The following is a 21,135-nucleotide window of genomic DNA, read 5'->3' on the forward strand; positions in this document are numbered from 1 at the left end:
GAGGTTGTTAACAATAATGACAATCTAGATTGGGAAACAGTAAAATACTAATACAAAATCCACATTATAACAGACCTGCAAAAATGACTATGGTGCACCCCAATGGAAAGTATAGTATACATACTGTATATGTGATTAGGGAAAACAGTGCAGAAAGATCATTATCATACTGACTATTCACTTGCACAACCAATATTAGGAATAAGAAAAGATACCATACTGAGATGATCAGGCATAAATAAATACACAGCTCATGTCTTGCGACAATGCCGTGGGGGATCTACTAATTAGAAGAGGGCCCGAGGAACAGGTGTTTCGCAGGACTATAGTCCAGTGTCCATCCACATCTGACATGGCTCTGCAGCACTCAGGTCCCGTGAATCATTTTGGTCTTTTTAGTAGAGGAAGGTCGCAAAGCCGATTTCTAAGAACAGATCCCACAATATTGTTTTACGGGCAATACATTTTCTAGATCAGACCTATCTCGAGATATCTGGTGATTGTGCACATGTTCAGGGAGGTGTGTAGGACACAATGTCATTGGCACTCCTCACTACTCAATGTGCCGTGAGCGGCACTTCAAATGATTCTTAATAACTACACCCCATAGAGTCAGAATTAAAGGGGTATTCCCAACTAGTATATATATGTCATAATATACAGTTGATGGGGGTCACTTCAGTGTGAACTGCATCTGTCTGAAGAACGAGGCGCATTGCTCACCTGCTTTCTGTGAAGAGGTAGTGACAGATCCCATACATATGAATAGGCATTCTGACCACCTCGTCAGGGACCGCATTATTTGTTAGGGCCTATTCCCAACATAGATACAGGGATCTGCATTTACTATACATTTAAGACATTTCCTGTGGATATCCATAAATGTATGTGATGGGAATACCTCTTTAAATAGAATATGTAACAGGTACTTCAAGCTTGTTAAATAAGGACAATGGAAGAAAGGAGAAAAGTAAAGATTGCTGTGTCGAGAACTTGGTGAAAAGGGGGTGAAGCATTACCAATTACACTGTTACTACTAATACTATTGCACCATCATGTTACAATACCAAGAGGAGGACATGGCGTAGATGTTCTGAGCTATTTTGACTTCTTTTAGTGTCTACATTTGGTAAAACCAGGCTGTAATTTCATCCTTGTAGATGTGTCCTCATTTCGGATGGAGCAAACGCTAACCCAAAACATGGACTATAAAGACTATTTACAGCGCACGTCACAAGGAGAAGAAAACGTGCTGGTGCAGGGGAGACCGTCGGCCTTAGTGGGAACTGCAGGGACGTCTGGAAGCCACTCCATGGTCCCTATGAGTAATAAGAGTGCCGCTGATCGCTTCCATCAGGTATCACTATTTTTTTGTAGTCTGTTTGTGGGACTATATTAGGAAACTTTGATACAGTATACAGTCTTACATATGATGTGCTTCTGCAATGATGGAGAGACGCAGTTACAGCACATTTTTATTAAATATATAGTCGATCAGGGGTCCTTATATAGTAATTTGCTAGGTGTTGGACAAAAAAGTAGATTGTTCCAAGAACAGATCTAAAAATGTTAGAAGTTCATTCTTCAGTCAGGTTAGATGCTGACAGGTCAACCACCAGCTATAATGGTTGCATGCTGTGTGCCGTCAGTACATATGGATTCTTTAAGGAGTTGTCCACTCCTATGTCTTTAAAAAAAATAAAAACAAAAAACTAAAAAAAATTATTACTTACCTGTCAACCACCCACAATTCCTTCTTTTAGCACTTCCAGGGGATCTTTGATAGTCCCATGCTCCAGCAGGGTCAGATGCAGCAAATCACTGGCCATAGTGGTGTTTAGCTCATCACTGCTGCATACAGTGATTGTCTGCAGCGGCTACATGTCTGTACGACCATAATACAATAAACAAGCAGGCTACCTACTTAAAAGTTTCCATTCAGATGACTTTCAAGAGGGTCTCCTGTATTGTGTCTTCTGTTTCCTTATCAGCTCTCTTTAGCACAGGACACTTTAAAGGGTGCTTTACACACTGCGACATCGCTAGCGATCTCGTTAGCGATGTGACACGCGACATCACAGATGCGATCTGCTGAGATCGCACATAGGTCGGTTTTATAGTGCCGGTCACATGTGCGATTTCGGTAGATCGCATCTGCGATCTAGCATGTCACATTGCTAACGAGATCGCTAGCGATGTTGCAGCGTGTAAAGCACCCTTTAGTCAGTAGGTGCTGCAAATCATGGAGTCATCACAACAAATACAAAAATGAAGGGCGTATGATAAGAATCAGCCATACTTTATTACATAGTCACTTCTTTCTCTATGTCCTTACTGCTCTCTCATATTCTAGGGTACAGCTGTGTATCTGGAAATCATTAATAACACCTTCCCTGGAGCCTTGGAAAAAAGGTTTAATTTCACATTTCCACCCACGGTTCACCATTCTGATGCTGGGATTCCTGTTATTCCATGTCCTTCTACCTTCTCAGCAAGTTTTCTGAAGGACTTTTCCACGTCTGTAGTACCGGTCCATCCCACCATGTTTTATTATGAGATCCTTTATACTCAGCTACTCTTCTTACTCAGAGACCCAGACATAAGTATGCTTGAAGCCACCTTTTTCTGGGTCCTTCGTTATGCGTTGTCCATCTTGGAGGATAATTGGGAGCCCCTGGTAATTGATATTCAGAAAGGACGTCTCAGTACAGAACTCAAGGTTCCTTTGGAGACCAGAAAGCAAATAGAAGACATGCTGATTCCTGATGCACCCCGAGCTTCAGAACTGCGCTCTCAGTTCCAAAAAGGGTTTCATGGGATTGTGAAGAGATTGTGGCCCCAGTTACAGGTGATCGTGGCTGTGGAAAGTGGAGGCAGTGACTTGGATCGACAGATTCTTCAGGACGGAGTATGTCAGGGGATTCCAGTCTATTCCCCCATATATTGTGCAGCAGAAGGTATTGGATTCATGTTCACCTTTGTCTTCTTATATCCTAATGTACAGTATTTAGTGCAATTTCCATTCACTATATGTAATTTCTCTGTTCTTTTTTTCTTTCTTTTCTAGTATTGTGTCACTATACTAATATCTCTTCTCTTCCAGGTCTGTGTGGAGTAAATATTTGGCCTACAGAAGATGTCTCACAGTACATCCTGTGCCCCCGATCTGTATTCTTTGAGTTCATTCCTGTGGACATTATTGAGCAAGAGCAGCCAGCCACATTGTGTATACAAGACGTGAGTGTAGACAACGCCTATGAGCTGGTTATAACTAACAGAGATGGACTGTACAGGTGAATACGCCACTTACAACATCCTTTATTGAATTATAACCTTTTAGGCACGTTTAGCAACTTGCTTGAATCCGTCTTAAAGAGTTTGTAGCTCTACAGCATGTTCTGTGAAGGTTTGCAAAGCCCTTTCCATTATACTTACACATCGCTGTATTCTGCTGTTTCTATGGTTGCTCCAGTCCCTTTCCTGCAGCTGTGACCTGCTGGCTTACATAATGTCTTGACCTGAAGAAAACTTTCTCAATGTACTTCTATGAGACGCAGAATAAGGCTTTCATAAACTTATATTAACAAAGGAAGGAATTGTCTGTAGTGTGAGCCAGCAAGAAAAAGCTGTGGTCACATGGTGCAGGAGAGAACCGGAGCAGCGCTGGAAACGGTAGAAGACAGTGATGGGTATGTATTTTAAAGAGAACCTGTCAGCACAATTTTGTAAATTAAAGACATGGCTGTAATGCGCTATACTACTAACTAAATTGATATCTTTGGTGAAGAAATCTGCTTTGTGGTTCTTTAATCACCATTTGGTGTTTTCTGCTAATTAGATTTCGGTGCACAGTGCACAGGATTTCTCCTCCCTGTCTGTGATTCCCCGGCCCTCTGCTGCCTCTGATCAGTGAATGACCTGCCTCCTTTGTTTGAAATCTCAGCACTAACCTGTCATTCACAGATCGGAGGCAGGCAGAGCGGCCGGGGAATCACAGACAGGGAGGAGAAGACATAATAAGTAGAAAAGTTCAAATGCTGATTATAGAAGAACCACAAAGCAGATTTCTTTACCAAAGGTATCGATGTAATCTATATTACAGCACCTTTACAGTCATGTCTTTACAGTAATTACAAAGTCGTGTTGACAAGTTCTCTTTACTGCATTTATTTCACACACAATACTTATTGCTAACAGACAGGTTAATAGGAAAACACTCTGCCTTAACCCCTTCATGACATTTCACATGCCTACACGTCATGGTTGGATACGGGTTCCTCACCAATGACGTATACTTACGTCATGGTGATCACGCAAGGTGTGCCCGAGCGATTTTCCGCCTTGAGCTCAGCTTACATGACAGCCAAGCTTTGATTGTCACAGCCAGGAGTGGTGCCCACACCGCTTCAGGATGTTTAACCCCCCAAATGCTGCGATCGATATTGATTGCAAATATTTAGGAGGCTGGGAGAGAGAGGGAGCTTCTATCATTGCAGCACGGATAGGTATAATGTATTGCAATTCTATTACATTGCAATGCATTATATCCGCATAATGAAAGTTAAAGTCCCATAGAAGTTTAAAAAATTGTAAAAATCACAGAATGACAAAAATAAAAAATTGTACCAATAAATATGGGAACTACACTTCAAAAGTTTAGGATCACCCAGACAATTTTGTCTTTTCCCTGAAAAATCATACTTATATTTATCAAATGAGTTGCATAATGAATAGAAAATATAGTCCAGACATTGATGAGGTTAGAAATCATGATTTTTACTTGAAATAATAATTTTCTCCTTCAAACTTTGCTTTCATCAAAGCAATTCCAGCTTTGCAGACCTTTTGGCATTTTAGCTGTTAATTTGATGAGGTAATCTGGAGATATTTCATCCCATGCTTCCAGAAGACCCTCTCACAAGTTGGATTGGCTTGATGGGCACTTTTTGCGTACCATACGGTCAAGCTGCTCCTACAACAGCTCAATAGGGTTGAGATCTGGTGAATGGGCCACTCCATTACAGATAGAATACCAGCTGCCTGCTTCTTCCCTAAATAGTGCATAGTGCATAATTTGGAGGTGTGCTTTGGGTCATTGTCCTGTTGTAGGATGAAATTGGCTCAATCAAACGCTGTCCACAGGGTATTGCATAGCGTTGCAAAATGGAGTGATAGCATTCCTTATTCAAAATCCCTTTTACATTGTACAAATCTCCCACTTTACCAGCACCAAAGCAACTCCAGACCATCACATTACCTCCACCATGCTTGACAGATGGTGTCAGGCACTCTTCCAGCATCTTTTTAGTTGTTCTGTGTTAGTTCTGTTATTATGTACATGGGAAAATGGATCATAAGCCATCGTCATACCACTACACATTGGTCATGTTTATGACCAGGACATTAAAGGGGTGGTTCACTACTTTGTTTTCCAAGCCACATCGATATAACATTGTGAAACAAGGCTTCTCACAAATACCTTGTGTTGGCAATAGTGCCTATGAGTAGAACTATTGCAGACCACTCTTCCCCATCGCGTGACCCCTGGGCTCTGTGACCTCTGATGTCTGAAGATGTCATGTCAACTTCCAGTTGACCTGGCATCACCGAGGCGGGACCCAGTCTTCCTAAGTGCCTTGGCTGTGGGTGGAGCTTCACCCTCATCACAGCATCGTTCCTGCTTGTGGCGCTCTGCAGTAAAGGAGGGAGCAGGGAGATGCTGGGCTGTGACTCTGGGCTTTGCTGAGCGGTGAAATGTCGCCCACAACCCAGTCACTCACGGGAACTGGGGCTGGACTCGGTGATGTCAGGTCAGCAGAAAGTTGACATGGCATCACTGGACATCAGAGGTCACGAAGCCTGGGGTTCGCTTCATGGGGATGAGAGGACCGCAGTAGCACCAATCACAGGCAGAATTGCCAACACAAGGTATTGTAGAGAAGCCTTGTTTCTCAACGTTCTATCGATGTGGCCAGTAATGCTAAGTAGTGAACCACCACTTTTAAGTAGTTTAAATAATTGGCTACTCACACAGAGGTGGCACTGATCTGCTGATAACTGTAAGTGGCACATAATGTTTGTGAAAATAAACTTAAAGGCTTATTGCCAAAATAACAAGTTTTCCCACATCCATTGGATAGGGGATAATTTACTGGTAGCTGGATGGCCCGACCACTGGCTCTTCCATCAATCCTAAAAATGGAGCTCTGAAGTCCAGTCTTGAATGGACCAGATTTGCACATGCTCGACGTCAACTCCATTCTTTCTCCATGGTCTTGATGGAGAAAGAGCACAGTGCTCCATTATTTCCGGTTGTGTCATAGACAATGAACAGAGCGAGGGTTGAACACACGCACTTCTACGCCATTGGTTTGGGGTTTTTTTTGTAGCATCGGCAGAGATAGCGGAGATAAGCACTTGGCTTTTTCTGGTGGTCCTATAGACTATGAGCAGAGCAGATGTGTGCATTCTCACTCCACTCCGTTGTTGGGATCGGTGGAGTTCCCTCTGGTTCAACCTCCTAGCAATCATTAACGTTTCCCTTATTTTATTGATATCCCCTGTCTGATGGATTAGCTTTATTATTGTGGTATAATCCCTTTAAAATCCAAGTGTTAGCTTCAGACTTCTTAAGGCCCAGTCACACTAAACAACTTACCAGCGATCCCAACAATGATCCAACCTGATAGGGATCGCTGGTAAGTTGCTAGGAGGTTGCTGGTGAGATGTCACATTGCGACGCTCCAGCGATCCCACCAGCAACCTGACCTGGCAGGGATCGCTGGAGCATCGCTACACGAGTTGCTGGTGAGCTCACCAGCAACCAGTGACCAGCCCACAGCCAGCAGTGCCGCGTGGAAGATGCTGCGCTTGGTAACTAAGGTAAATATCGGGTAACCAACCCGATATTTACCTTGGTTACCAGCGCACGCAGCTACACGTGCAGAGAGCAGGGAGCAGCGCACACCGCTTAGCGCTGGCTCCCTGCTCTCCTAGTTATAGCACACATCGGGTTAATTACCGGATGTGTACTGCAGCTAAATGTGCACAGAGCAGGGAGCAGCGCACACCGCTTAGCGCTGGCTCCCTGCTCTCCTAGTTACAGCACACATCGGATTAATTACCCGATGTGTGCTGTAGCTACATGTGCACAGAGCAGGGAGCAGCGCACACCGCTTAGCGCTGGCTCCCTGCTCTCCTAGCTACAGTACACATCGGATTAATTACCCGATGTGTGCTGTAGCTACATGTGCACAGAGCAGGGAGCAGCGCTTAGCACTGGCTCCCTGCTCTCCTAGCTACAGTACACATTGGGTTAATTACCCGATGTGTACTCTGCTACACGTGCAAGGAGCAGGAGCCGGCACTGACAGTGAGAACGGAGGAGGCTGGTAACGAAGGTAAATATCAGGTAACCAAGGACAGGGCTTCTTGGTTACCCGATGTTTACCGTGGTTACCAGTGTCCGCAGAAGCCGGCTCCTGCTGCCTGCACATTTAGTTGTTGCTGTCTCGCTGTCACACACAGCGATCTGTGCTTCACAGCGAGACAGCAACAACTAAAAAATGGCCCAGGACATTCAGCAACAACCAACGACCTCACAGCAGGGGCCAGGTTGTTGCTGGATGTCACACTAAGCAACATAACTAGCAACATCGCTGTTATGTCACAAAAGTTGTTCGTTAACAGCGATGTTGCTAGCGATGTTGCTTAGTGTGACTGGGCCTTTAGGTAGATCCTCTTGTAAAATACCCAAATACACCGCAGATTCATCAATTATACAAGTGTGAAAGCAACCATATGGCAGCCTGCCTCTGATAAGAGTGTTGCTTGGAAATTCACTGTGGCAAACTAACATGTATTCTGATGAAACGTTGTGCGACCTATGCTATGGCCATAATGTGCCTGGTAAGGCTGGGTTCAAATTTCGTTGTTTTGCGTTGCTTGACGCATGTGACTGCTGCGTTGTACAACGGATGACAAAGAACATAATTCATTGTCGGACTCCGTTGTGTGCGGGGGGCGGAGTGCGAGGTGGGTGGAGCCGAGCGGGGGCCGTGGCGCTGAGGATGTCAGTGCCGCGGTCTGCATGGCTGGGGACAGGTGTGTGTGTGTGTTTGTGTGTGTGTATACATGCGGAGTTCGGGAGGGGGCGGAGCCGAGCGGGAAGTGTCGGGCTCCCTGCACACGTAGCTAGGGTAAATATCGGGTAAAAACTAAGCAAAGCACTTTGCTTGGTTACCCGATATTTACCTTGGTTACCAGCATACACCGCTTAGCGCTGGCTCCTTGCAAACGTAACCAGGGTAAATATCGGGTAACTAGGCAAAGCGCATTGCTTGGTAACCCGATGTGTATCCTGGTTACGTGTGCAGGGAGCCAGAGAGAGCATGCGCAGCGAAATCCTACGGATTGCGCTGCTCAAAAACCGTTACAAGCTGCATTGCTTCCTTCCGCGGTCAGTCGTTCCACGACTGATCAGTCGGGCGGAGGATGCAACGCAGCATCATCAGTCACAATCCGCCGCTCATACAAGTCTATGGGAACAACGGAATGCGCCAAACTGATTCCGTTGTTTACCAGAGCAGCGGATTGTGACTGATACAATTAAACGGAAGTGTGAACCTAGCCTTACATGTTCCTCTTCCTCCTGTGTCCCCCTGTGAGGATGCTATGTGTAGTGGCTTGTTCTTATGTGGAATACACTTTATTATATTTCCGTGTATGAAATAAAAATAAAAAAAATAGAAATTATCCCTCATCTCTGTCTTTGTCCTTCTTCCTGTGACTGTGATTCCGTATTTTAGGTACCGGCTTGGAGATGTTGTACAAGTTACCGGTTTTAATAATCAGAGCCCTATAGTGACATTTCTATACAGGTATGTTTTAAAGGAATGGATTTTAGTATTTGCTCCAAACTATTGAGTTTTGCACGTAAAATTGTTAAAATTTACAAAAAATATTGAGATTTTTCACATCAAAAGAAAAATTAGGTAAAGATGGTAATTTTGTAGTGAATAGACCAGTGGAGTGATGACCAGCTTAGGTATATGCCTTGATACAACACACTTTCCAAATCATTGCCGAAATACTCATATTGGCCGCAGTACCATGGATTGTGTGGTCTGTCTGATCCATCCTATGGCTTTCCTCATCAAAATGCTCTCATTTGTTTTAACATCCTAATAAGCTTTTTTTTGTGGCAGCAAACTTAGTCAGGAAGTCTCTGTTTCTTAGAGGATAATGTGGAGATTCAAGAAGCTTTGCATAAATCAATAGTACAAGCAAAAATGTAAAACTTTGTAATGTCTTATCAGGAAAATCTGCATTGTCCTCATATGAGCCACTTCTTCTCCTTCCTCCCCTCCTGAACTCATCATTCATTCCTAAATCAGTCTTAAGGGTACTTTGCACGTTGCGACATCGCTAGCATCGGCAAGTGATGCTGAGCGCGATAGCACCCGCCCCCGTCGCACATGCGATATCTTGTGATAGCTGCCGTAGCGAACATTATCGCTACGGCAGCTTCACACGCACTTACCTGCTCTGCAACGTCGCTCTGGCCGGCGACCCACCTACTTCCTAAGGGGGCGGGTCGTGCAGCGTCACATCGACGTCACACGGCAGGCAGCCAATAGAAGCGGAGGGGCGGAGATGAGCAGAACGTAAACATCCCGCCTACCTCCTTCCTTCCGCATAGCCGGAGGAGGCAGGTAAGGAGATGTTCCTCGCTCCTGCGGCTTCATACACAGCGATGTGTGCTGCCGCAGGAACGAGGAACAACATCGTATCTCCTATTGGTGCGGCATTATGAAAATGACCAACGCTACACAGATCACCGATTTTCGATGCTTTTGCGATCGTTTATCGGTGCATCTAGGCTTTACACGTTGCGACGTCGTTACCAGCGCCGGATGTGCGTCACTTTCGATTTGACACCGACAATATCGCAGTAGCGATGTCGCAGCGTGCAAAGTACCCCTTTCTCTAGACAAGGCTGACTGACAGCTCACTGAGGAAACTGAGTACAGCTGCCTATTAAAGTCTATGGAGAGCATAGGGAGGAGAAAGAAGGTGGAGCAGAATAAGAGAGGCAGAAAGTCAGAAGGGGCTGCTGCTTTTTTTAGAAAGCGTTTACCTCCTCCGAGATCTGGATTCACAAATACACAGTCATACTATATACTGTCATCCATGTCTGTGTGCTACAGAGAAGAGGAGGAATCAATCTCTGTGTGTGCTGTGTATGGGAGACTGCATAGCAGCTACTCTCCGCCTACTAGCTCAGAGACAACGGTAATTTGGAAATGAAGCCTATAGAGGGGAAACTTGGTGAACAATTGCAGGGTATATGCCATTCAATAGCTAGATGTACACACGTGGAACAGCTTATTCTTAAACTTCATCTGAAATGACAGCTGAATTTTATATCCCCATGTTGTCACCTTTTGTAAAAATGAGTACTACAAGAAAACGGAAAAATGACTATATTTTTATAAAAGAAATATAAAGTTTTGGCTATTGCTCTTCGATGTATACTTTCACTAGGACACAGGATGACCTAGATGCCAATATGACAATAACACTACATTTTCATACATTTAATAAATAATCTGCGATTTAGGGCTATCCCTAAGATGTCCTGTTCACGTGCAGTGACTAAGGACATCCTACCATTCCTTACTGGCTGAATAAGTCATTCGTATGCCTGTGCCTCCTGTCAGTCGCCCTCCCATATCCAATTTTGGTATAAAAAACGCCTTAGTTACTGGTTTGTTATTCTGAAAAATTACATTAACATTTTCTGTTTCTTTTTTGTAGGAAAAGTCAAACACTAAACATGCGTGGAGAGCGGATTTCAGAATGCGACTTCTATAAGACTCTCCGCAGCACAGTGAATATGTGGTCCGGGGCCACTCTTCTCAACTACTGCTGTTTGGAGAGCGCAGTTCTGGGTAGGTGGTCTCACCACCATATAAACATAATATAAAGATGTCCTGTACATGTTCAATGCTAATTAATTAGATATAAATGAGTAAATAAAATCCACAAATTTTGAATTGAGACACTTTAGCCGTTGAAAACAATTATTGCCGTAATTTGTACTATCCAGAGAAATGTCACCTGTTTTACACTGTCTTCTATGATTTCACCCTTTATATAAGAAATGCTTTCAAATACACAAAATGCGCTACCCACGAAGAACACTTGTACATATGTCTTTCTAAGGCTATGTGCGCACACTGCATTTTTGTGCGTTTTTTGCCTCTTAAAATTCAAAAAACACACCCACGGCAAAAACGCATACGGTTTTACCGCATTTTGGTGTCTTTTTGGCTGCGTTTTGCTGCGTTTATCACTGCGTTTGTTGCGTTTTTCGAATGCATTGCATGGGTGGAAAACGCAGTAAACCACAGAAAAGAATTGACATGACCTTTTTTTTTTTTTTAGCTCAAAAATGCAGCTAAGAAAAAAAAAAAAGTTGTGTGCGGACAGCAAAAATGAAAACTTATAGAGTTTGCTGGGGAAGCAAAGTCATGAAGTTTGGAGCCCAAAAACGCACCCGAAAAACGCCGCAAAAGATGCACTGGGCGCACATAGCCTAAAGCTTATGGACATCTTGAGCTCTTACTCTGGAGGACATCGTATTACACTGTTTCTCTTTGAATCTAGTGGACACTTTTAGTGATGAGTAAGTAAGCTCTACCACGCTCGTGTGCTTTGATCTCGTAACGAGCAGTTGGATGGTCAGATGGGCGCGACTCGAGTACGCAAGTATAATGGAACTCAATGGGGAGCCATTTTTTTTTATTTTAAGAGATTCCAAAAAATGCTTAAGTTCCAGTTTGACTTATACTCAGGTACTCAAGTCGCACCCATCTATATCATCCAACTGCTTGTTACAAGTACCGAGCATTCAAGCATAGTAGTGCTCGCTCATCACTAGAGACTTTATAATACACTCCCTGACTCCCTGATTTTTGGATCTGCTCTTCAGCCTCTTGATAATCATGGCTTTGGTCACAGGGTGGATATTTGGCATGTCAGAGGTCAAGTTGCAGGGCAAGTGAAGGTCTGGGGTGCTGGGTTTCTTTTTATACACACCCACTAATTAACAGATCATTTAGTGAGCACAGGTGAGGATGTAAGCTAGGATTGGGTGCATTATATGACAAGGCAACAAAACTTTTGTCTTGCCAAAATCTGACCTTTCTGTGTTCATTAAATGATCAATATTTCAGCTTTGTAGCAACTTTATTTTCATAACCTAAACCAAATTTGGGACGGTTTCAGCTTTCAAAAGAGTAATTTATAAAACCAATGGATGAATTTAAACTCAGGTTATAATCTTTTATTTACATAACATGGATAAGCGACAGAACTTCTGTAAGGGAGTGTACTACATGATCCTAGCAGCTTTTCTCAAAAATAACTGCTCAATTCCAAGGAAGCCGCCACACAAGAAAGGGTATTGCCACCTTAGATATTCCAAGAATTTCTGCATAATTTTCCTAAAATGACTGGTAGGAACAGGTCCCACATCAGGTCCATGTTATTATCTGCAGAATGGGGTGCTATGATCTCTTTTTTCCCTGTTGAGGTACCGCATACCTGGTGGCAGGACAGGTTTTTTTTTAATTTGTTTATTTAACAGCCAAGTACATTACAACAAGTGCACCTTAGATATGTTTAAATACAGGATAAAAACAAGAAGGTATTACAGCATACTAATAAACAATACAATAAAACACAACAGCAGAGCAGTGCCAGAATCACAGTTTCCATTTGACAGGAACAGGCTGAATAAGCACCTGAAAGAGCTATACAAATACCAATAAAGAAAAAGTAGTATAACTAAATAACTGTTTTGCCGCTTAGTACCAACTTAATAATACTCAGAGAATGATCTAGTCCAGAACCAACAAAATGTCCCTCCTTGGTAAAAAGGGAGAAATCTCAAAGGGGAGGAATTCCAGATCCCCCAGACCTTAGGGAACTTCTCAGGGCATCCTCTATTCTGATATAACTTCCACTCAAAAGGGATAATGGTATTAACCAAATATATCCAGGCTCTTGTGGTTGTGTGGGAGTTACCCATCCAGCTTAGGGCAATGAGCTTTCTAGCCATAAAAAGAATCTCCCACTAGAAAATTTTGATGTGGTGGGTCCTCGACCCTTCATTTATAACCCCAAAAAGACATAACAATGGGTCAAGGGAACAGAAAGGAGGCCAAAGAAGAGAGAATTGAAATAACCTCTTGCAAGAATGATGCAACCTCTGGGCAACTCCAAATCATATGAAAAAAGTCGGTGTCCTCAGTCCTTATTTATTTCGAAGTTGCCAAGCGGCGCATCTGGAACAGTCTCAACGGAGTCAAGTACGCTTGGTCAATAATATATAACTGAATCATTTTATTATTAATTGAAGGAGAAACCTTAGTTGGAGACTCCAAGATCTCTTCCTAATCCTCTTCTTGGATATCGGGAATTAATAGCCCCCATTTCTCTCTGATCGCCAACGGATTCGTCACGGACAACAGATAAGTGTATAGAGAAAATATCATGCTTTGGGGCCTTGAGATTGGAGAATTCGTATTAGGGGAAAAGAGGATATTAAAACATTCATGGGTGTCTCCCGCATATGGCAGGACAATTTTGAGTGGATTCTAACAAATTCTGAATGATCCCAATGATTGATTATGGGGCAGTCCAGTTTCTTAAGAAAATTAGTTGGAGCTGCTAACAAGTTCCAGTCTCAGTTGCCACGTATAGCATGTAATTTGTGCGGTGCCATCATCAAGGTACCCAATGGTGATGTATATGGGGGCCTAATACCAAAGCATTCATTCATATATCGCCACATTCATACCAACCTCAGCTACATTATCTGCCTCTGGTTGTTGCAGGCCCATTATCTGGCGGTTCTGACCCACACTATGAGGTGTTTGTGGCCCTGAAGGGAGTGAGAAATCTGACTGAAGATCAGCGATATAAGGTATGGCGCGATGACTTGTCCAAGTGCATATTTTTAACTTGTGATACTGAGGTCCTGCCTATGCAGTGTAAATCATAAGACTCGCAATAACTTTTTTGTTGTTTTAAAAAAAAAAAAATGATTTACTGCATTTCATTAAGGTTGTATTGGTTACAATTAAAAATACAACTAATGCAGTTAGCATCCATTTTGGTCTGTACTGAAAGCCAGAAACACCTATTTGGGCCTATGAGTATGTCTTCCTGGCCACCGGCCTCAGTCTGTGCCTGCCCAACATATACCAGAAGATAAAGCCTTAGACATTTGAGTACTGTGCTCTCTAAGAGGGGCTGCTGATAAGTCTTTGGCTTTGTGATCTTTTTTTGTTTCTATGTTAACAAATGTTACATCACATGAAAGCCTTATGTCTATAATATGTTTTAAAAATGTTGTGTTTGTTGCTTATGGCAACAGTGTTATACGCATGCAGGAAAACAAAATGGCGGAGTCTAATGTGATTTCTTTGTCGCTCCATTGGGAGACCCAGACAATTGGGTGTATAGCTATTGCCTCTGGAGGCCACACAAAGTATTACACTTAAAAGTGTAAGGCCCCTCCCCTTCTGGCTATACACCCCCAGTGGGATCACTGGCTCACCAGTTTTGTGCTTTGTGCGAAGGAGGCAACACATCCACGCATAGCTCCACTTTTTAGTCAGCAGCAGCTGCTGACTATGTCGGATGGAAGAAAAGAGGACACATATAGTGTCCCCAGCATGCTCCCTTCTCACCCCACTGTATGTCGGAGGTGTTTGTAAGGTTGAGGTACCCATTGCGGGTACGGCGGCAGGAGCCCACATGCTGATTCCTTCCCCATCCCTTTTTACAGGGCTCTGGGTGAAGTGGGATTTACCGGTCTCCAGGCACTGAGACCGTGCTCCATCTACAGCCCCTGGAGAAGATGCTGGATGGAGCGGAGTACATCAGGGACATGGCCCTGCTTCCTCAAGGTACTCTGTGTCCCCGTGCATTTGGCGCTCACACCGCAGCATGCTGGGTGTTGTAGTGCGCCGGGGGACATCAGCGCTGCGGCGCCTGTGCCATGGCCTCATTCAGCTTTGCTGAAGCAGGCTCACTTATGGGAATTGGTCGCGCCGGCCGCTGGGACTGCGGCGCGGCTGGCACTTGTAGTGCGCCGGGGACTTCAGCGCGGCCTGCGCTTTTACGGCGGCCGCGCTGATAACTAGAGTCCCCGGCTTTTGCGGCCTGTTTCCGTTCGTTCCCGCCCCCAGACCTGCCAGTCAGGAGAGGGGCGGGACGCTGGCCACTTCCAGGAATCGGTCGCGCCGGCCGCTGGCAGCGGCGCGGCTGGCACTTGTGGTGCGCCGGGGACTTCAGCGCGGCCCGCGCTTTTACGGCGGCCGCGCTGATAACTAGAGTCCCCGGCTTTTGCGGCCTGCTTCCGTTCGTTCCCGCCCCCAGACCTGCCAGTCAGGAGAGGGGCGGGACGCTGGCCACTTCTATGAATCGGTCGCGCCGGCCGCTGGAACTGCGGCGCGGCTGGCACTTGTGGTGCGCCGGGGACTTCAGCGCGGCCCGCGCTTTTACGGCGGCCGCGCTGTTAACTCGAGTCCCCGGCTTCTGGGCCTAGTCTCCCTTCGTTACCGCCCACAGCCCTGACAGTCAGGGTAGGGGCGTGACGCTGCATAGAGCAGAGCTGAGAGCTGGAGTATGTTTTGCATACTCCACCCCTCTCACTGTGTGCACTGTGAATCCGGATTCCCGCACTTTCTCAGGCACGCCCACGGCTTCCTTCTCTACAAGGACACCGGCAGCCATTAGTGTCAGTTTCTGTACGATACAGAGACAAGTGTGGAAGACCCTGGCATTCTGATAGTCACACAATCGCTGTAACAGGCGTTAAGCAGCACCTGTGGTGCTAACCCCACTAGTGCAGAAGTGCACTTATAGATATGCTTGTACTATATACATTGCACTGTTTGGTCGCACGTTGTATATACCCTCCTGGATTATGCGGAGGAGTTATCAGCATATTCTCTGTGTAAAACAAAGGTGCAGAACCACATGTTTTTCTATACAGCTGGTACAGCATGTACGGCTATACGGCCGGCAGGTACATAGACTCCCATTGTATGCACTAATGGCCAGGGGATGAGGACGGTGTCTGCAGTATTTACTGACAGTTTTTCTGAGACTATGGCTATGATACTAGAAGCCTAGCAGTCCGGACATGTCTCTCACAATATGGGCACTGTTGAATCATTGATCCATGGCCCCCCTCAGTGTGAATAACTAACAGCTCCGGGAATGTCACACGCATCCCAGAGTCACGGCTCTGCACGGACGTCAGTCCCAGACAGCCTAAGTGGGCTCGCTATGAGCGGCCTCGGTTTCAGCAGGGTCCTAACAGAAGGACTCGCTGTGTAATGAGGCGGAAGTAGCGGCTCAGGATTCTGATCCTGAGACCGCTCTCAATCTGGATACACCTGATTGTGACGCCATAGTAAATAATCTTATAGCGTCCATCTATAGAATGTGGGTTATTTCTCACAGCTCCTCCAGTGGAGGAGTCAGCTTCACGTATTTTTCTGGACCAATCTGCTTTCAGAGAGGCAGTCCAGGAACACCACGCTTATCCAGATATGCGCTTCTCCAAACGGCTTAGGATACACGTTATCCCTGTCCCCTGACTTGGTCAAGGACTGGACCCAATGTCCCGAGCGGCATCCTCCAATCTCCAGGCTTGTAGCTAGATCCATAGTTGCAGTGGGAGATGGAACTGCAAACTCAAAGATGCCACTGACAGACAGATGGATCTCGGGTCGAAAGCCATCTATGAGGCTGTCGGCGCACCGTTGGCTCCGGCATTCTCTCCCTTGGGGCACTCCAAGCTATTTCAGCTTGTCTTACACAGATTGACACGGTTACACGTACATCTGTGCCGCAGGTGGCATCCTTAACCTCTCAAATGTCTGCATTTGTTTCTTACGCGATTCAGGTTGTCCTGGACTCTGCGAACCGTGCGGCGGTAGCCTCCGCTACTCCGTGTTTTTAAGCAGAGCCTGGTCTGCTCGTTAAGTGAATGGAAGGCAGATTCTGCTTCCAAAAAAGGTTGCCTAACCAGTTGCCTTTTTCTGCTGACCGACTGTTTGGTGAGCGTTGGATGTAACCATCAAACAGTCCAGGGGTAAGGATTCATCCTTTCCTCAGCCCGGACACAACAAACCCCAACAGAGCAAGAGGCAGTCGGGGTTTTCGGCCTTTTCGAGGCTCGGGCAGGTCCCATTTTTCCTCGTCCAATGTGGACTCAAAAGGATCAGAGGAGCTAAGATTCTTAGCGGGCTCAGTCTCGCCCAAAAAAGCGACAGTCTGAAAACCCGCTTCCAAGGCGGCTTCCTCATGACTTGCGGCCTCGGTCGGTAGCAGGCTCTCCCGCCTTGGCGATATTTAGCTGCCATAGGTCAATGACCATTGAGTGTGAGACATTCTGTCTCACGGGTACAGGATAGAGCTCACTTCTCGTCCTCCAACTCGATTCTTCAGAATTTCTCCACCTCCCGGCCGGGCCGCTGCTCTTCTGCAAACAGGGTGCACTCTATAGGCAGAAAGAGTGATGACCCCCGTTCCTCTTCAGGAACAAGGTCACGGTTTTTACCCCAAATTCTTTGCGGTACCTATAACAACGGGCCGTTCCGTCCCGTTCTGGATCTAAAAATGCTCAGCAAGCTCGTGGACACCAGGCGGTTCCGGATGGAATCCCTCCGCCATGTCATCGCCTCAAGGTCCCAAGGATATTTCCTGGCATCATTAGGCATCAAGGATGCTTATCCACACGTGCCGATTGATCCAGAGCACTAGCGTTTCTACGCTTCGTTATAGGAGACGAACACCCTCTGTTCGTAGCTCTACCTTCCGGCTAGCGACAGTCCAACTGGTCTTCGCCAAGGTCAGGGCAGCAGTAGTCACAGTCCTGCACTCTCAGGGTCACTCTGTGGTCCCGTATTTAGACGATCTACTTGTCAAGGCACTCTCTTAGGAAACATGCCAACACTGCCCGAACGTTGCGCTGGAGACTCTCTAGAGTTTTGGGTGGATCATCAACTTTTTAAAGTCAGATCCGACCCCGACCCTATCGATAACATATCTAGGCATAGAGTTTCTTACTCTCTCAGCGATAGTGAAGCTGCCGCTAGACAAACAGCATTCACTACGGGCTGCAAGCTCTTCTTTAAGAACCAGTCGCACACATTGAGACGCCTCATGCACTTCCTACGTAAGATGGTAGCAATGGAGGCAGTTCCTTTCGCGCAGTTTTACTGCGTCCACTACAATGGGACATTCTCCGCCAAGGGGACGAGGAGTCGACGTCCCTCAACAGAGTCGTCGTTCTTTCTCAGGCGGCCAAGGAATCTCTACGGTGGTGGCTTCTTCTCACCTCTTGGTCAAAAAGAAGGTCCTTCCTATCCCCGTCCTGGGCGATAGTTACGACAGACGCGAGTCTATCAGGGTGGGGAGCAGTTTTTCTCCACTACAGCGCTCAGGGTACGTGGACTCAGCAAGAGTCCACTCTTCAGATCAATGTTCTTGAACACAGAGCAGTGTATCTTGCCCTACAATCCTTCCAACAGCGGCTGGAAAGCAAGCATATCCGACTTCAGTCGGACAGCTCCACAGCGGTGGCATACATCAACCACCAAGGAAGAACGCGCAACCGGCAAGCCTTCCAGGAAGTCCGGCAGGTTCTGATGTGGGTGGAAGACACGGCATCCACCATATCCACAATTCACATCCCAAGTGTGGAAACTAGGAAGCTGACTTCCTAAGTCGCTGAGGTGTGGCCGAAAGAGTATGGTCTCCTCACCCGGACGGGTTTCAGGAGATCTGGCGCCGCTGACAGAGGCCGGACGTCGATCTAATGGCGTCACGGCACAACAACAATGTGCCAGCTTCATGGCACGGTTTCACAATCATCGAGCTCTGGCGGCAAACGCCTTAGTTCAGCATTGGTCGCAGTTCCAGCTACCTTAGGTGCCACCTCTGGCATTGTTGCCCAGAGTACTGCGCTAGATCAAGACCGACTGCGGCCGCGCCATCCTCGTCGCTACAAATTGGCCGAGGATGTTGTGGTACTCGGTTCTGTGGTGCCTCACGGTAGGCTAACCGGGGGCACTACCAGACCAATCAGACTGGCTGTCTCAAGGGCCATTCTTCCATTTGAATTCTACGGCCCTCAACCGGATGGTGTGGCATTGAGTCCTGGAACCTAGTGTCGTCAGGATTACCTCAGGACGTGGTTGCCACCATGAGACAGGCTAGCATACCAACGTCCGCCAAGATTGACCACAGGACGTGGAAGATGTTCTTATCTCGGTGCTCGGCGCAGGGTGTTTCTCCCTGGCCGGTTGCATCGTCTATGTTTCCTTCCTTCCTGCAATCTAGGTAGGAAAATGGGTTGTCGCTCAGTTCCCTTTAGGGACAAGTCTCAGCGCTATCTGTATTTTTTCAGAAACGACGACTTCCTCAGGTACGCACGTTCCTACGGGGAGTTTGTCTTCTCAGCACTCCGTACAAGCGGCCGTTAGAGCCCTGAGATCTGAACAAGGTTCTAATTGCTCTCCAGATGCCGCCTTTCGAGCCTTTGAAGGATGTCTCCCTTCCCGTTTTTCACGGGAAGTGGCCTTCTAGTAACGGTCTCGTCTCTTAGGAGAGTTTCCGAGCTAGCAACGCTCTCATACAAACTCCCTTCCTGGTCCTTCACCAGGACAGGGTAGTTCTGCGTCCGGTTCCGGAATTTCTCCCTAAGGTGGTATCCCATTTTCATATCAATCAGGATATCACCTCACCTTCTTTGTGTCCTCGTCCAGTCCATCGATTTCAGAAAGATTTGCATCTGTTGGTTCTGGTGAGAGCACTCAGGTTCTACTTCCCGCATGGCGCTCCTGCGCCACCCGGATGCACTCTTTGTCCTTGTCGCTGGTCGGCGTAAACAGTCGCAAGCTTCCAGATCCACCCTTGCTCGGGGGCTCGAGGAACCAATTCTTGAAACCTACAGTTCTACTGGGCTTCTGGTTCTCTCAAGGCCGAAGGCCCATTCTACCAGAGCCGTGGGTGCATCCTGGGCATTACGGCACCAGGCTACGGCTCAGCAGGTGTGTCAGGCACCCACCTGGTCGAGTCTACTTACTTTTACCAAGCATTATCAGATGCATACCTACGCTTCGGCAGACGCCAGCCTAGGTAGATAAGTCATTCAGGCGGCGGTTGGCCACCTGTAGGAGAGGGCCGTTTGACGGCCCTATCATGAGGTATTCTTTTACCCACCCAGGGATTGCTTTTGGACATCCCAATTGTCTGGGTCTCCCAATGGAGCGACAAAGAAGAAGGGAATTTTGTTTACTTACCGTAAATTCCTTTTCTTCTAGCTCCAATTGGGAGACCCAGCACCCGCCCTGTTTTCTCGGGGGTTTTCTGTTTTTTCGGGTACACATGTTGTTCATGTGGTATGGTTCAGTTCTCCGATGTTTCCTCGGATTGAATTGGTCTTTAAACCAGTTATTGGCTTTCCTCCTTCTTGCTTTGGCACTAAAACTGGTGAGCCAGTGATCCCACTGGGGGTGTATAGCCAGAAGGGGAGGGGCCTTACACTTTTAAGTGTAATACTTTGTGTGGCCTCCAGAGGCAATAGCTATACACCCAATTGTCTGGGTCTCCCAATTGGAGCTAGAAGAAAAGGAATTTACGGTAAGTAAACAAAATTCCCTTCATTCGCCTCAACTGAGGGCAGAGGAATGATATAATTCTTGTTTCTGCAAGGAAAGTCCGCAAAGGATATTCATGGTGATATGTCGCAGACACTGGGGGATCAATGCCCTTCATAGTCTACAGTTAAGAACTGGGTTGCCAAATTTAAAACGGGCCACTTCAGCACCAATGATGAGGAACGTCCTGGACAGCCAAGAGTGGTTGTTGCTCCGGAGATCATCGATGTGGTGCACAACCTCATACTGTAGAATCTATGAATTTCAGCTAAAGCAATAGCAGACATCATGGGGATTTCCCGTGAATGTGTTTGTGTCATTAGCCATGAACATTTAGACATGAGGAAGCTATTTGCTTCTCCTCCTGCTTCACCCTCGTCCAAAG

At 46.3% G+C, this 21,135-nt stretch overlaps 1 protein-coding gene across 1 annotated transcript in view; it reads left to right on the top strand.

The window, feature by feature from the left end:
• Positions 1-21,135, top strand: part of GHDC (GH3 domain containing) — a 74,237-nt gene that overhangs the window by 8,141 nt on the left and 44,961 nt on the right. The window contains exons 3-8 of the mRNA XM_075350012.1: positions 1,161-1,357; positions 2,354-2,957; positions 3,104-3,293; positions 8,808-8,879; positions 10,819-10,952; positions 13,905-13,993. Of these exons, the coding sequence (XP_075206127.1) occupies positions 1,161-1,357; positions 2,354-2,957; positions 3,104-3,293; positions 8,808-8,879; positions 10,819-10,952; positions 13,905-13,993 (1,286 nt within the window). The remainder of the gene's footprint in view (positions 1-1,160; positions 1,358-2,353; positions 2,958-3,103; positions 3,294-8,807; positions 8,880-10,818; positions 10,953-13,904; positions 13,994-21,135) is intronic.

The sequence above is a fragment of the Anomaloglossus baeobatrachus genome, chromosome 5 (genome assembly GCF_048569485.1).
Source record: "Anomaloglossus baeobatrachus isolate aAnoBae1 chromosome 5, aAnoBae1.hap1, whole genome shotgun sequence".
Lineage (NCBI taxonomy): Eukaryota > Metazoa > Chordata > Amphibia > Anura > Aromobatidae > Anomaloglossus > Anomaloglossus baeobatrachus.